Source organism: Prinia subflava, chromosome 5 (assembly GCF_021018805.1).
Source record: "Prinia subflava isolate CZ2003 ecotype Zambia chromosome 5, Cam_Psub_1.2, whole genome shotgun sequence".
In the NCBI taxonomy this organism is placed as follows: Eukaryota; Metazoa; Chordata; class Aves; order Passeriformes; family Cisticolidae; genus Prinia; species Prinia subflava.
The window spans coordinates 36,057,314-36,075,142 of record NC_086251.1 but is presented as its reverse complement, the minus strand read 5'-3'; the positions used below and the strand labels follow the sequence as shown (position 1 = coordinate 36,075,142).

The 17,829-nt window shown below is 36.3% G+C and overlaps 1 protein-coding gene across 2 annotated transcripts in view; it reads left to right on the top strand.

Annotated features, from left to right (window-relative positions):
* The window catches only part of PRKD1 (protein kinase D1), a 116,173-nt gene that overhangs the window by 66,880 nt on the left and 31,464 nt on the right, over positions 1–17,829 (top strand). The window contains exons 3-5 of one of the 2 annotated variants that reach the window (XM_063398850.1): positions 7,218–7,349; positions 8,034–8,194; positions 10,896–10,919. In XM_063398850.1, the coding sequence (XP_063254920.1) occupies positions 7,218–7,349; positions 8,034–8,194; positions 10,896–10,919 (317 nt within the window). The remainder of the gene's footprint in view (positions 1–7,217; positions 7,350–8,033; positions 8,195–10,895; positions 10,920–17,829) is intronic. The other variant, XM_063398851.1, reaches the window with a different exon arrangement.

Below are 17,829 nucleotides of genomic sequence, written 5' to 3'. Positions count from 1 at the left end.
CTTCTTAGGACATGAAGACTCCTGTGACTCCTATCACTGTAGTTTGGTAGTGCAGAAGGTTATTCTGTAGCAGTTCTGTTTGTTTCCTGGTTTGTTGTTTTTTGGTTCTGTGTTTTTTTGGTTTTTTTTGCTTCCTCCTCTTGAGTCCAGTAAGCTCTTACTCATTTCCTTTCTAAACAAAACAATTCCAGTCTTTTAATCTCTCCTTATATGTAAGTCTCTTCCATGCCTCTAGGGGTTTTCCTCATCTGTCACAGCTGTTCACGGCAACTGATCACAGAATGTCGTGTGAGGAATATTAGTATCATCATTTCCTAGTGTTAATTTCTAGTTATTTATGTGCATGGGTGAAATATTGGGTAAACACAGTGTGAGTAGAACACTTCTGTTGTCTCTAGTGAGCAACTAAACATTTTGCTTACATAATTTTGACCTCTGATCTAGCTGGCCAGGCAGTGGAGATGTTTCTATGATGAGTCATTATTGAATTTTTGTAAACAATTTTAAAAAATCAACCACAATTCAGAACAATAGTTAATTTATTTCTTCCAGGTTATGTCATCTTGTGCATTTCTTTAGCATTTGTAATTTCCCTTCTCCCTTTTCTAGTGTTATCCTAGAACGATTCAAGGGGCAGAGAAAATGGAATGGTTATATACAGTCATGCTTCTGTTTCCATATCTCTGATCAAAGATCTGAGACCTTAAGAAAACATTATTAATCAGACAGACACTAAAGCATATTCCAGAAGTACTCATACTAGGATTTGTTGTTTCATCACTTTCCAGAGGCTTCGGGTGAGGCTGTCAGGCATGTAGTTCCCTTGGGTCCACTTTCTTACCCTTCCTGAAGGTGGAAGTTACATTTACTTTCCTGCAGAATTTGGGCATTTCTCCCAATCATCATGATCATTCAAAGACTATGGAGAGTGGCCTCACAAGGACATCAGCCAGTTCCCTCAGTACTGCTGGGTGCATCACATCAGGGCCTGTGGACATCCAATAAAACTGTGGAAAAAAACCCAAAAAGACCCACCTGTATTTGTTCTGTAATGGTATATATTTATGAATCCTTAGGGTAATTCCAAAAGGTATCCAAACTTTTGCAGATAGTTAACAGTATAGTTTGTTAAAAATAATTTAATGTATGTAGAGAGGGTTCCTTCATTCCTTACTGAATTTAGCATAAGATTGTACTCTTAATTCCATTATACTTTTAGCCAATAGCATTTATTCACCATATAAGAAAAAAAATCTTAACCATTTATGAAAGAAACTTGTGAGAATTAAATATGTTTTACCAGTGCTATTTTTTTTAAGCACCTCTTCTTTTTGAGTTTTGTTTCAGAATCCTTGGGAAAGAACTTTGAAGTACATTAAAAAAAGAAGTCAGAGGAAATAAAGATGTAAAGGACTCATAACGTTTTCTTTAAGATACTAATTTAGATCAGTCAGAGCACAGAGAAGGAGCAAGAGCCTTTTTATTTTTCATTTGGGGCTCCTCCTTAGTGCCAGTAGTCAGAATCAATTTTGATCACTGCATCAATAGCTCCAGTAAACCTACAGAGTATTTAAATTGTTTTCCATGTTAAATTGATACCTTTGCAGTGTTTTGTGATTAACAGGGCCTGAAGCTGTGAAGTATTGCTTCAGGTATTGCTGTTCTTTCCACTTGGTTTAAAACTGGCTAAACTCATAATCAAAGAATTGAGTGATGGGATTTCAAATCAGCTTAAACTTAGTGAGTTGTATAGCTTTTAGATTTGAAACTGTGGAATCATTCACAAATAAATAGAAGTACATCAAAGCTGAACTTTAATAATGCAGAGTGTACAGATGAATCAAGCACACGGACTCATAAATGTTAATCTTTTATTATCACTCTGCTTAAAATTCTGAGCTAGCACTGGAAAAATGCTTGCAAATGGTTTATTGTTGCCTTCAGTTTATTACTTAAAACTCATGTCATTGATGAGACAGTGTAAACAAGAGCCCATAGTGAATCTGGATCCTGGGATTTGAGAAGGAAGGAGATGAGAGCTTTACTTGGATGCCTCCCATGCTGGCTCATTTGCTCCTTTCCTAGCCTTACATTTGCCAGCTTCCCACTGCTCCTCTCAGTAAGGAGATAGCTGCTGGCCAAGGAGGGCTGGGCAGAAAGTCTTGTTTGTTCATGCCACCACTTGCAGCTACCAACCTTGGGCATTATTGATCAAAATGCATGGAGGTTCTCTGGCCTCCATCTCTTTCTGGTCTCTGGGATATTCCCCTATTTCCAGCATCTTTCCTCTATTCAGGATTTTCACCCTCGCACTTCCAGCCCCTCTTCTTTCTGTCATTACTGTTTCTTTTTTGGGGACCTTTCTTTTCCCTCTCCTTGGCTTTCTGGACACCCAAGCTCATGTTTCCAAATTAAATAGTCCAGGTGCAGAAGCACATGTTACCAGCCTTGTAGCAGGTGATTTGGTTTCCTATACCTCTGTCACTGGAGGACTGAGGACATGCAGCTTTTGGTTAGTCTGGGTATTATAAAAAAAATTGCAGCTAGCCTGTACCAGTTGCATTTAGCAAGTAGCAGGCTTCTGCTCAAGAGTTGCAAATTCAGTTCTGAAAATGTATGTCTCCCTCTGTCTCCCCACCTCCTACCTGAATGTCAACTTAGTATGCCTAACTAGAACTGGTTTTACCTAAAGCATTGGGATAAAGCAATACTAGGTAAAGAAAACAAAATGAAATTTATTGTATTAAGAGGATTTTCCCTGTATGTAAAATTTAGAATGCTAAAATACTGACATTCAGATCCAGAAAGCTTAATGGATTCAAATTTTCCATATCGAAGTTACCATACTTCAGAGCTGAACAGATAAAGAAACAGAATTGTTATAAATACGCACATGTATAGATTTTAGGAAGTGATTATTTCTAGTCAGTATTAAGGTCCTGATAATTTTAGTCTAGTTTTTAATTCAGATTTTTAGGATGGATATCAGGTACAGAGTCTTTGACCTGTGTGACCTGCCACAACTCTGCTGACTTACGTGAGACTCTGGAAATGCAAACTGTATTTGATTGCCAGGATGGGAACATTGAAAAGAATGAAATGGTTTCCTTTCTCTTAGTCCAGCTGAGCTGTATACCCAGTCATTAATTGTTATTCTTTAACCAGTGCTTGAAGTTAGTAGTGTATAGTTGTGAGTTATATTAATTTTTTAAGTGGTGGATGCCTGCACTTCTTGTAAGTAAGGACTCAAGTTACAAATGCCTGTGGGAACTCAACAGAATACATTACTCTTAAATGCATTCCAAATGCGAGAAGGTAGCAGGAGAATGCCTGCTTTTCATAGCTGCAAGATCTTGCTAGTCTTGTGACTGATGCTTTCTTCTGCCGTGAGAGGCGTGGATGCAAGAGGACAGTGCCCATTATCTGAAGCTCTGTTACTCGTAATAGCAGGATCTCACCTCTGCGTATAGATGAAAGCCCTTTTGGACTTGGGACACAAAATGATGAAGTAAATTCTTTGCCTCTTTGTGAAAGCAAGACCTTGCCTCTCTGATTTGCAATGTCTTCATGTTTTACTTTCCAGCTGTGCTGAGTGATAGGTCTGCTACTGAGCCCAGCACAAGGAGTACTAGCCATCAACAGCCAAGTCATTAATAGCCCTGATGAAATAGTCTTGTCAAAACTCTTGCAGTTTCCATGTCTGTGTTTTGGTGATACTAGGAAAGCTTAAATAGATGATGACAAGGTAGTCTGAGAGTTAACAGTGTAACAGTGTCATATTAAGAACATAATATTGCAAACTTTTCTGCAGAGTAATTAAGTTTTTCAGGATGTGCTTATAGCCTGATTTGGAGGCCCCCCCTTTTTTTACAGCACAATTTTACATACAGGCACAAAATTTTCTTCACCCCATCAATACTCTGTCAAAGTAAAAGGGTAGCCTGATTACAGAAGGTTTTTGTTACCAAGAAAGGCCTCAATTTAATTTGGAAAAAATATACATATCTTTCTCTTCATCAGCAGGGCTTTGGGGTTTTTTTTTTCTCAGTGAATAATGGGAATATTCTGAAAGTTAAAGCTTTGAATGTTAATGGCTGTATGAAAGGCTTCCTAGAGATGTAATTTTAAAAAGTTGACTGACTAGATGGTAGGAAGAAGTTTAAAAGGAAGACCTAATTTATAAATCACTTCCTAAGGCAAAACTACTGATGGGAGATTTTGATTTCAGGTTTACTTCTACAGAGAAAATTATATATACTTCTCACAATCCCCAGATCTTTCAAGCTATTTTAAGATAATATATTTTTAATCCATTATCTAAATTATTAAACTAATTGAAGTTAACTGAGTTACTGATTTTTATTAGGCTATTTGTGGTTTTGGTGCACTGTTCATACTTTTTATAAAACTATCCAGTAAATTGATGTAAAACTCCTTTCCAATCTTCCAATAGTAAGCGTCATTGATGCAAAATAGAACTTAGATACAGACATAATGTTAGGTTATTCAGTGCAATTGCCGTGAACTTAGATACATGAATCCTTTGCTAGGCTGGGATTTAGGCTCTTTTTATTTTACATATCCCTTGTTTTAATAGTTGTTTGGTTATTACTTGTAGGATTCTAGAAACAGCCTCAGGAAAGTCTATTTTTATAAACAAAACGTTTGTATCTCTAAAATTCACATATCTGTTATCAAAATCCATGGCTGTCATTTCTTGGGAGTGTTAACAGTAGGATCTTCCTTGTCTTCTCCTAGGAGAGAAGTGCATACTCACTGAGTATCTTGTTTCTATCAGCTTCTTGATTTTATATTTGCATGTGCAAATTTAAGCTAGAGATCCAGTAGCAAAGAAGGGTACATTGCAGATATATTGGAAGCTGGTAGGGTGCAGTGTTCCAATTTTGGTACATATCCTTGAAAAGGCTCCTACATACATACCTACATATCTTTTCCATGATCATTTCATTTTCAAAGAATCAGGGGTGTTTATCACAATATTCTTCATAAAGCTGTAGGTAAATATATTGTGCAAAATCTGAGAACGAAAGTCTGGAACAAAAGATCTGAGGCTTGAAACTGAGATAGAAAGTCTGGAGGACACAAGTAGAGAGATGGGAAGGCTTAGTGATGTGTTTATAGCTGAGCTGCTGAGGAGTTGTCATAGCGTGTTGTGTCGCTGCAGTTTCCAAAATGCTGAAGACCCTGTCTTCACATGTATATAAAATGATTTCATAGACCAGGCAAGAGAAGAGGAGGTGAATTATCAAGGGTCAGTATGATTTGCATCTATAATTTGATCTTATCCAGCTGCTGACCTATCACAGCTCAGTTGGAACAGCACAGTTCCCTTGTGTGGTAGGACCATAGAGGTGTCTGCTGCCTGACTGTGACAACTTTTCCTCCTATGGCAGCATGCTGGTGATAATAGAGGCCCCGAAAAACAAATCCTTTCTGAACTTCACAGATCAGTGATCTACTGGGAAGGTGTTGTCTGAATTCCTGTCTTCAGTATGAAATTAAATATGCCTGACCTACACATTTTTAGATAAATACAAAACTATTTAATTTAGTTTCAGGATTTTTCTAATATGTTGGACTGCTTTATGAAATCCTAATGTTATGAATTAAGTAAACTTTTGTAGAATGCTTTTAATTAAATAATCCTGAGAGAAGAAAGGGAAATCCTGAAATAAGTACACTGTTAAATGATTTGGATTGTTCTAGTAAAAACTTCTTTTAAAAGTGAAGTTTGATATTATTGGAATCATTGGATGCTACTTTTGTGATGGTATTCTAAATACTTTTGTTAATAGATCTCAAGACTGGTTGAGACTAGAAACTCATTTTTCTGTGGACAGTTCTGTAAAAGAGTAGCAGTTGTTTGCAGAGAAGCAATTGAGACCAGGGCATATTGATACCCTGCTCTAGTTAGTTAATTTTTTTTTTTTATCAATTATCAATATGCAGATTTTTCGTTCTCTTTTCATGATTAGACAAGGAACAAGCCAGGGTGTTTGGATCTTTAGGAATTCCTATGAATTGAACCATTAAAGAACAGGGCTTGGGGGAGGGAAGATTTGTTTTGGTTTTGGGTGTGGTTCTTTCTTTCTTTCTGTCAGTTGCAAATCAGGAATGTATTTCTGTTGAAAGACAAAGTATTTCTGTCAAGTGGCTGCATACCTATTGCATTCACCCTGATATCTGTGAAGAGTAAGCACACAACTTGTTTAAATGGCAGTCTGAATGAGATTAAATGTTTGCATATGTGATTGGTGTTTAACAACGTTTGATGGATATTTCTTGGCCACTGATATATGACTGATATATGTTTAAGATATTTAATAAGAAAAAGGAAATATTTCATTTAAGTCTGTTTTTAGAAGTGTTGTGTTACTGGTTGTCTCTGTATTATAAATAGTTTTTAAAACATTTTAGTTGGTTATTTTTATTGCTTGCACTAGTGCCTTTAACTAGCCCCTATAAGTTTTTCAGCTGTTACACTAGTTGCAGGCTCATGTCACTTTGTAAGGATTTGGTACTTCAAGTAATGCACAACTGTCTTCTAGGCTGCCCTGCAAGGTTTTTTTCTGTACTGAAATTTGGGTATATGTTTTATAACATATACCCCAATATAACATGTTTTATTTTTAAGCTCTAATACATGTTTTTAACTTGTGTGATCACTTCACTGATACCAACATGGGCTGCTGAATTAATTACACCAAGTGATCAGCAGAAACGGACTATTTTAGATACACTTTCATTTACTTGTCAAAAAAAAATTGCAGTATTTCTTTACTGGATGTATTCAGCTTGTTTTATGTCCGTGCACCTTCAAGGTGTAGTGAGTCAAAACTGTAAAAGAGTATTTTGAAAAATTTCTGATGTTTGATTGAACTCTGACAATTTTGATAAATATTGATATGCTATTATACTCCTGTGTTTGATTGGAAAAATATTGTCAGAGATGTCATTGCTGCAGGTTTGTAAATACAGCTTTATGCTTTTTCCAGTGGTTGTTGTAGTCTGAAGGTATATCATCACTCTTTTTATATCTTCAAAATATTATGCAGTGAACAATTTCTAATTCAAGGTTCAGCATCATAGTGGCCAAAAGGAGTTTTGCTTTGTTCTCTTATGAAGTACCTAATAAGTGAAGAGCAGTAGTTATGTTAAGAACTGTGTTAATTTTTTGTATGTTCTTCCTGTTACAGCTTCTGCTACATTTGAAGACTTTCAAATCCGGCCCCACGCTCTGTTTGTTCATTCGTATCGGGCTCCCGCCTTCTGTGACCACTGTGGAGAGATGCTGTGGGGGCTGGTGCGTCAGGGACTCAAATGTGAGGGTAAGCTGCAGTGAGACGTAGTTTTCAGTCTAAAGAAGAGACTTTTCTGCTCTGCTTCTGTCTGTTGTGTCTAAAGCTGCTTTTAAATTGGTTAGAGCCAGTAAGAACTGTCAAATTGATGAGCTGATTAAAGAACTTACCTTTTTGACTGCTCTAATTGTCTTAAATGTGGCTCTGTAACCTTGAGTGTAAAAAAAATTGGTTGATACGTATTTTTACAAAATTTATTTATTCTTACTCTTCCCTTATGATTTTTAATGAACCTGTGTCTCATTTTGTATCGCAGTAATTCAGATTATTTAAGTGAAGTTACTGTCAATCCATGTGAAGTTGTTCTAGCCGAGTTTTCTCATTTTGCCACACCTATTTGACTTCTGGTAGTCTGAATCCAGTAGAATATACCATTTGCAGTGAGACTTGCTTGCCTCCCAAGTGCTGGTCATAGAATTATCCTGCACTTTGAGGCCATAGATTTCGAAAAATTGGAGCAAAACACTGGTTGTATATGTATCTATTTGGAGCTGATAACATTATCTCTCTAGAAAACAAGAGCAGAGTAGAGGGAAAAGTTTGAACAAAATTAAGGCTAATGTTTTTGAATCTGTTGTTTTTGAAAAAATCCGATATTACTTGCTTTTTTGAGTAGTAAACCATAATCGGATGGTTTTAAATTTCTCCTTTCAGGATGTGGTCTAAACTACCATAAGAGATGTGCATTTAAAATTCCTAACAACTGCAGCGGTGTGAGGAAAAGGCGCCTATCAAATGTGTCCCTGACAGGACTCAGCAGCGTCCGAACGGTTTCTGCAGAGCCCTCGCCCAGCGTGACGGATGAAGCCCTTCTGGTATGGGATTCCCTCGTGTAGAGGCCATGGGAGGGGCTAAGAAATGATGACATTTCGTGCAATAGGATCTGGTTTTGCCTGTTACAGACTACAGAGGAGGGTGGTATGTAAATTATAAAGTAAGAGAAGGCATCTTGACGTAAAAGGGAGGTCATCCGCTTAAAGTATGTGGGTTTAAGGTATGTGTCACTTCTGATACTCCCAAGAGTCTCCTCCTTTGTCAACAATCAGGTTATTTTATATCTAAAACTGCCACCTATGCCAATATAAGTAGTTGGAGAATTTCTTCTGTATCAGACCACTGTTTCCCTTGGCTTATTAAATAGGAAAGATTCATCTCATTAGAACACTGTGACCCAGACACGACAGCATTAAACTGAGTATCTGCTGCAGTCATGTCTGTAGTTAGTTAGTTGAAGCATGCATATTTAGCATATTTCTGGGTGTTCAGAAGAAAGTAGGAGAAATCTCCAGTAGATCCTTAAATGACTCTTTGTGGTGAATGTATTTATATGTCTGTATATATGTGTGTAGATGTATATATAGATGTACAGTATACACAAAAGCAGATAAATATATGGTATACTTGTATGTTCAATAATATATTACTTTTCTGAAATGGAAGCAACTCTTCTGAGAACAAAATGTTGATTGGAGTAAATGACAATGATACCTACTTTTTATTTTTGCATGTTTGTTCTTTTTAGCATTCATGGTCATAATATACTTGGATAGTTAAGATTTTACACAGTGTATAAATTAATCCACTCCTAGGTGAAGGTTTTGAAAACCTTAAGGTTTAAGAGAGGAAAGAATTTATAAGTACACACAACAATTATCATGTTTTCCTCTCAATTAGAATATTAAACTTATTAAACTTGACATACTAAAAGGACACTATTGCAAATTATGTAGACATGGTGTTAGATGCAGTACCATCTATGAGCCATAATTATGTACTTATGCTACTGATTATCATTAGTCTAAAGCTACTTGGAAATTAAGGTTAACATTATGGATCTGTATTTTTAATTGAAAAGCTGCATAAATGAGTAAGGTGCTTAAGTTCTGCAAACTACAGCAACAAATGTTTACGGATTAATCATAATTCTCAGCAGGTTGTTTCAGAAATTACTTAGGCCAAGACAGAAAATTTTGAGGAAGGCTGGCCCTAATTCTGATGTCTTTTTTTATTTTTTAATTTTGGTTAAGAAAATTGTATGAGTGAGCATCCTGGTATACCCTCTGTAAATATTCACTGCACTGTACAGTTAAAATGTAGCAAAAATTTTTCAGTTTGAAAACATTTTAAATTATGTGACTGTGCTGTTTGCTGACACATTTTTATATAATTTTTTTATAAAAATACCTGTTTTGCAAGCTATATATTTCAAAATGTTTGAAAGCATTAAAATTGCCAGTGAAGAAGTACAGTAAGTGTTATCTATACTGCAGGCTCTAATTCTCTGAGAACTTGTAAACATTGGTATCCCTGTGTTAACGATTAAAAATATCACACATGTGCACACACACATGCATGCACTAAGAAAATATATTTACAGTAGGTAAAGGGATGGGCCTAGAGAAATCAAATAGTTTTCTTATCTGACTTTTATTTCATGAAATCATGGTATCATTTACCAGATTTTCAGAAATGCTCTCACACATGGCTTCTGTATGTCTTCTCTTCTGTTTGGTTTTTTTCTGTTGAGCGTATTTCCATTCCTGCCCCTCCACCCTGTTTCTTGTAAGTGGCATAAGCTCTGTCAGTTCTCATGTACCAGATCTGTCCTTTGGACTCAGTTCTTCTGCAGTGCTTGTGAGTTAAGTTTTATGACAGGTTATATGGTGATGCCAATAAACCATGCACTTTGGAATATCTTTCATTTTTCTACAGTCAGTGTGAATATACTGAAAAACTTCAACCGTGTTTCTAAAAGTGTATCATTGATTACTAATATTGATGTGTTACTTGAATCACTGCTAACAAAATATAATCTCTGTTATATCTATCAGTTCTTCAAATAGGACTAAAATAAATGTATTTTTACACAAATTACCATGTAGAATCAGAGCGGAATAATTCTGGAGATCTTTGATAGATGTAATTATCAAACTGATTTGTTTATTCTTTTTTTTTGTTGAGGCTGTGTGCACCTGATAGAAGACACAGCATGTAAGCCTGCCTTCTGAGAAAATGATACTTACAAAGTGAATAAGTTATGCCCTATCTTATGAAATTTTGTCATTTAAAAATCTTTGAGGCAGGATAATGTGGAATCATGCAAAATTAATTATCCTTGCATAGGGAACCACCATGCACAGGAACAGTTTCAGTTTGGGTGTAAATGTTTTCATTAGCCAATAAAACATTTCATTTGAGCTTAAAATTGAATGGGGACTATATTTCAGTATAGCTTTAAAAATCTACCTCCAAAGAATAAAATCTTCTTTTAATTCTTAGTTGTGTAAAACTCATCAACAAAATGCTAAAAACAAAGTAGAACTAGGAGAATACAATACAATCCAGATTTTTACATGTCTCAGCTCAAATGCAGTTCTTAAGCATTTATTATTTAAAAAGAGTGAGAGTATAATATGATCCCACATTCATGCTTGCTTCTAAAATAACATTATTTTCTGTCTTTTTCTCCCCCTTATTTCTTTTTTCTATTTTTTCTTCTTTCCAACTACCTGTCAGTCTCCTGTCAGCCCTGGCTATGAGGTATGTACTGAATTTGCTCCCTACCATGCTGTCAGCAACATCTTCTTTTATTATTATCTGTATGAATTTGAAGGCATGGAGGAATTAAATCAGATTAGTAAAGTCCAGACTCCAAAGCTGAGGTCATGATTTTTATACTAAACAGTAAAATTAGTGAACATTAAAATATTTCAGTACAAAAGGGACTTTTTAATTTCTTAGGCATGTAAGAAGTTATTTGTTAGACTGAAGCCCTAATTTATACTAATAGTAACACAAGGAGAAAAAAAATTCACTTTCAGAACTAAACATTTTATTTTTAAGCTGAACAAACCTCACATTCAAGTGCAATAAACTTCTGATAACATACTAACATTGGAGTGGCTCTTTCTCTCAGACAATGGTTGAATTAAGAACAACCCAAACAGCCTAGGATTCTATATTTCTGTGGAAATAGCCATGAACAGTGTACAAATAAGTTACAGTTCTATATAAGCAGTGTCAAATCTAAATAAAAAAATACTATTTTTTTAAGTGGGTTGCTCTATTTCACTTTGACTGTGGATGTTTTGAAGAAGTTGGGTTTGTGTTTAAAGCTTCAAAAGCTTTTGAAACTAAGAATTACTGGCGTTTTCCCTTGCAGCATGTATTTGGGATGCAACCAGAAAAGAGCAGGCTTTGAAAATCTTAGGAATACTACATTTTAGAAATACTACATAGTTAGTCTGAGGAATATTTTGTTATGCTAAAATGAAGTTTTCCATGGCCAAACATCTATTTCTTTGAAAGAAATAACTATTTCCTATAATCATAGAATGGTTTAGGTTGGAAGGAACCTTAAAGATCATATGGTTCTGATACCCTACAATGGTTAGGGTCATCTTCCACTAAACCAGTTGTTCAAAGCCCCACTGAACACTTCCAGGGATGAGGATTCTGTTTCTTCTTAAAACACATACTTAACTGTGTGCCCCAGAATTCCAGCTCCACAGAATATCCATAAAGCAATAAAAACATGTAGATATAAACCACAATTTTTGTAATATGTAAGATAATTGTATTTTAAATACAGTGCTGTCTAATGAATGATAAATCCATCAATCTGGATGATAGTAGGTTGCCCTAAAGTAGCAGCAATTAAAGGTAGGCATGAAAAAAACCCCACGGTCTTTGGAGGAAGAACAAAATCGTATTTCTTTTGTGAAAAGAAAATGTGTTAGCTATCTATGGTTTTGCTTCAAAACATATTTATATGCTACAATAAAATTTTATTTCTATTTTTTAATATATGTTTCCATTGTTTTGGGAAATGTTATTTTTTTTCTAGAAGTAATAAATATAGTAAGGTCATTTTATAAACACACTTGAAGTGATTTCTTGGAAAAAGTTTTGCTGAGCTTTGCTTTTAAAATAGAAATGATCTGTCTCGTGGGGTATGGGTAAGCGGAATGTTACATATTATCTTTGCTCTTCGATGAAGAATCAGGAATTACTGTTCTTTTTTGCTAAATAATTTAAAATTTAAAATATAAATAGTTTTAGTTGAAAAGACTATTTATGTATCACTGACATAATACAAAGCACCAGGTGTTGCTTGCCTCTGTAGATTTGTTATAAGCAGAGCTGGCTTGAGGCTTTTTAGCTATATTTAGAAGAGTGATTCTGCAGAACTAGGACAGTAGATGCTCTGGGAGGGAATTGTCTTGAGTTGTAGGTGGCCATTTTCTCTTTCTTCCCTCACACCCAACACTTAATATAGATGCCCTTTTGTCTTAACCCACTGAAATAAGGAGTCCTTGTTTCCAGTGACTCAGAAATAGCCACTCTAAGAAGCTTTTGTTTTCCACACTCCTACAGAAGATGCCTCTCCTTTTCCCAGTTCCAGTCCCTCCAAAGTCTTGTATGCCTCCCCAGCTCACTGAACTGGAAGAAAAAGGCCCTTGAGGGAGGGAATAAAGAAGAGCTGGGGTGTTGCAGCTGAGAGCATCTTGGTGCCTTAAACCACTTCTAATTACAAGTCCTTTTCTAATGGCTGAAGTAGAGTTCATTAGACTGAAGATCCTCAAAGGCAAAATTTATATTTTCTTTTGAAGGCACTTGAGTTAACTGTGGATTTATACCATTCTGTTATGTTTTATTCTTGTCACCCTCAAGTTATTTTCCCATGCTCCAGTGATACATACTGCACATTCCTCTCTGTCTGAACTAGAGCTTACTTTCAGTGTGCCGATACGTTTAATAAAAACCCCAATGCTGTTTTGGATAGTGCTCCTGGAGTTTGCTCAAAGAATCTAGCGTTTATTAAAAAATAATAGAAGGTGAAATAGAGGCTTTGAGTAATTCAGCCAATCCTAAATAGTGTTCACGTTGATCTAGTCCCAGATCCACCAGATGAATATACGGTCATGCACTAAACAGAATTAAGAATTGAGAACTCACACTGAAAGCTGAATATTTAAATAGGAATTTAGGTTAATTCCACTATACTTTATGCATTTTTTAAGTTTTATTGCTTTTTTTACAATAACTTAAAATAGTTAAACATAATAAAAGTCAAAATCAAAAAGTATTTCAAATGTATTTCTCTTTTTTCTTAAAGTATTGCATATCTTTGACATTCAAAGTTCAGCTAAATCCCATATTAAATCATTTTAGGATACAGAAGATAAGTTTGGACTGGCTTTCCTTACACACTGTTGTGCCATAAAATAGCAGTCCTGGTACTACCTGCCATGCACTAAATGCTGTAGAAGTGAATTTGTTGTAACTCATGCAAACTATATTAGTGTTTTTCTGACCTAGTTTGCCCCAATATGATTGTTTCAGAGGTTTATTACAACTAAATAAGATATAGATGATCAAGCCAATAATCTCAAGCTACAAGATGTATATTTAGGAAACCATTAAATATTGCTTCAGTTTCACACCTAATATTTTCTAAATATCTAGGAAGATAGGTAGAACAGAAAATGCTAAACAGCATAAGGTGTACATATTCTGAAATTTCATATGTGTTGAATCTGCTGATGTTTTTGAATGCAATTGTTAGAGATCCTAGAGGTTTTATGGATATTTCACTCTTCAGCGTGGAAGAGGAGAGAGGTTCAGGTTGGTTTTGTGATCAAGTAGCTGCCACTTGTTTGTAAATTACCTATTTGTTTTCAGCTTATGACCCTGCATCTAAGTCACCATGGCTTAAACTGGGGATTCATAGAAGCTCTGTGACTGTAGCAGTAGGAATTGTTTAGGAGTGTGTGATACATCTAGGGCAAATTAGGAGCTAAGTTCTTGTAGTTTCTAAGTACTAGCAAACTGGTTTGCGCATATGGAAAATTGCCAAATGCTGCAGCACATTTTACTTCCCTGTAGTACTTCTGAGACATCATTCATGATCATTTGGATTATTGTGAATTGGTACAACATCCCAAAATGTTATTTTGAGGAATAATCAATGCAACCTTTTATCTCTGCTTACGTGGCCCAGGTGTGTTCAGTGGCGCTTTCCTTCCCTTCTCATATATAATCTTGTTTTTCTGTATTGGTAACATAGTACTGCCCCCAACTTACTTCAGGCCTCGCCAAGTAGGTTTGCCTAGATCTCCTCTGGCCAGAGACAAAACTTTCCAAACCAGTGTCTGTGGTTAACCCTAAAGAACTGCTGGTTGTCCCTGCTTTGGTAAGAATGGTATGTAGACAGTGACAGGTGGGACACATTTATACAGACGTTTTGTGAGCGGAGAAGGCAAGATTCATTGATGAATTGTGCAAAGACTATCTGAAGGGTTTTGTATTGAATTATAATTTGGCTATGGTACCTTTGTGTCATCATGTGTGCTTTTTCCCCCCATTTTTATAAGCTTTATTCAGCAGACATAACAAAGCTGCCAGGTCTGGCTTCTGATGTGGGCATTCTAATACTGCAAGGTACTTCCATGAAAATAAATTATTAATTAATATACTTAAAATTATGAGGTACATGATACAAGAACAAACTAAACCTGCTATTTTTGAATGAACTTGTGTCTGTAAGATGCCAGAAAAAAAGCTTTGTGCTATGTAAGTCTTACTAGGGCTGCTGGTACTAGCAAATCCAAAAAGAAAGGGCTTTTGTTTTGGGAATTCCCTGGTTCTGAGGAGTCAGCATAGTCCCACAATGCCTGCTGAAACCCAGTAATCTTCTCTTGCTACTTTCCAAAATAAGGCAGGTTAAAGACAGAGCATTCAAACCACTGTCTGCTGCTATTGATGTCTGAGTAGAAGAACAGCATACATAATAATTTCCATCTGTGGATAGTTTAATATTAACAGCTTGTACTGAAGTCAGTTCTTTGATGTGTTTACACATGGGAAAGTGAAATGTTTTTCAGACCATAGCTATCTAACTGTGGTGCTTGTAGGATTAAATCATACACTTGACTTAAAGAGAGGAGTGCAAGAAGCCTTGAAAGACAACAGAGTTGATTGCAGTCTAAGTGTGGTATTTCAGTATATTTAACTGAAGATTTGTTTCTTTGAATTCACTTAATTACAGTCACATAGTTTAATTTGTAAAAGAAAGTCAACATTTGCATTGCATTTAAAACAGAGTTCCTGTGGTTACATAGATTTCTAGCACCTCACTTGACAGTAGCTTCCTGTGAAGAAATTGTGTATGAACATATTAAGACTTTATCCTCTGTCTTTAATATAGGAAGGAAGTGCATGTTTCAACAAGTCTGCTTTAACACTAAAAATGAAACTTCATGCAAACAATTATTGCTGTTTAGTTTTTTTAAATAGACATCACTTTTCTCTGTTGTCCAAGTAAATAAAAACCCCTAGATTGTGATAGTTTATTCTTTTTGTTAAGGCTAACATTTCAAAATTGTGGGAATACTTTTATTAGTTCTGATCTAATATCTCAGTGTAAACTAAGGGAATAATGTTGCAACATTTCTTAGATATTGAGCCTGCAAAAGGTTAGCACTTACTTGTGTAAGTTTTGAAAAAAATACGTATTTAGCAGAGTATAGGTTGTGTAGCCTATTCTCTTCTGAGTGAAGGTTACTGACTTGAGCGTGTTTCTGCAAGCATGATTGCCAAAATGGAAGTAGTTGCTTTCTGACTCTCATAGAACATGAAGCTTTTTAGTAAAGTTTTGTCAGAATCCCTGGGACATTTTTAGTGGGACTGTCAAAACCTTTTAAAAGAAACGAGCGGTCTCTTTTATGTTTTAGATTAGCCCATGCAGCTGGATTGTAGAGCTGGTCCTTTGTTCCCAAGAGGTCACCTCTGTGTCCAAGCAGTCAGCTTTTATTGTTTCCTATTAGTCCCTTCAGCATCTGCCTACAGTTTCTTTGGTTTCTGTGCCTGGAAGGAATAGATGTGAATGCTACAAGATAGTCAAACTCATCCAGGTAATAAGAACAGCTGAATCAATTGGTGGGGAATCAGTATTTCAGTTTTTTAACTGCATTTTGCAGTGTATTTGGACAAGGTAGAAAGGAAAGGAAAGATCTGCTGGAGTATTTTTACCTTTGGGGGCTGTCTTCTTCCTGCAATGACTGTACAATGATTTCATGCTTCTGGCTAATGTAGACAAATTGTGTCTTCTAATAGCTTTCAACAAAGCTCACCAGAACTCACATGAGGGGCTTCATGTAAACTTTTTGGAGTATACTCCAAAAATTCAAAGAAATTAAAGCAAGAAGAAGCAAGGCATCAGTTAAATAAAAGTCATGAGAAATGCCCCATGCTGGGTAAAAGATTGGCACATCTTCCTTCTTGGAATTAAAAAACCAACCCTTTTTTTTTTCCCAAATAAGAGTCAACAAACTGGACTCTGTTAGATATTCTCACAGTTAAAACATAATTGAAGTACCTGGATGTGTCACTGGCTTAGTTGGACAGTTAAGTATCTGCATATATTTCTTGGTGTTTGTTGTCCCTTGGAAAATCATACTCTTGAGCTGTTAAAATATAGATTACCTTGCTGGGATGATTGTTCTAAGGGACTGTTTAGTATTTGGAGCTGTGCGGGCTGTTAGTTTCCATGGTGTAATCTGGTTAAGCAGTCATTTCCTGGGAAGTTTCCAGACCTGCTGAGTCAGGAGTCTGGCTGGCTATCAGGAAAAACTCATTTATCTTTCTAACAAACCAGGCACTCCAGCTGAAGGAGAAGGTGCTTTGTGGAGGAGACTCATGCTTTTCCAGGGAAAATAGGATAGTTCCTGGTTTCCTGTGCTTTCAGTGGCTTAAAATTGTGGCATCTATCTGATGCTGGGAGTGCTGGAAGTTAGAGTTGAGGGATCTTGACAGGACTTTTGGACTATATTGGAAAGAGAAGTTTATCTGACAAGAGGGAGGAGGTACTCTTCCTAATCTGTCAGTCATCAGAGGGTGTGGAAGATGCTCCAGCCGCTGCTGCCATAAGTTATCTGCCACCAGCTTCCCTTCCTCCGCTGCCTTTGAGCAGGACCTAGGGGCACAGTGCCTCTGGCTGGAAGAGGAAGGGAGTGGAGTCAGGCATATCAGGCCTGAGCATGCAGGAGTGAGACCAGATCCATGAATTCTGATGTCTTTTCTGGCATGGGAGGAGGTGAAACTTGGCTTTACCCCTTGACCTGAAGGCACTGTAAGTTGAGAACTGCTGGTGCCTCACACGGTGTACTACGCTGCTAGCACTCAGCAGCCCAGCAGTTGTGGAAAGGCAAAAAAAACCTGAAGTTCTTTTCTCTATAAATTGGGCTTGAAGACTGACATCTTACAGTAGGTTTCCCAGTGTTTTATCATTTGTTTAGTATCCTTTACTGCTTGAGCTGTAGAGAACACTTATGAATTGCTAACAAAAACTTAGTTAATTGTCTGTTTAGGAGCACAGCTTGGCAGCCATGTGAAATGAGACTTGAAGTAAATTTCAGAAATTGTAAGTGTGCATTGACTAATACAAATT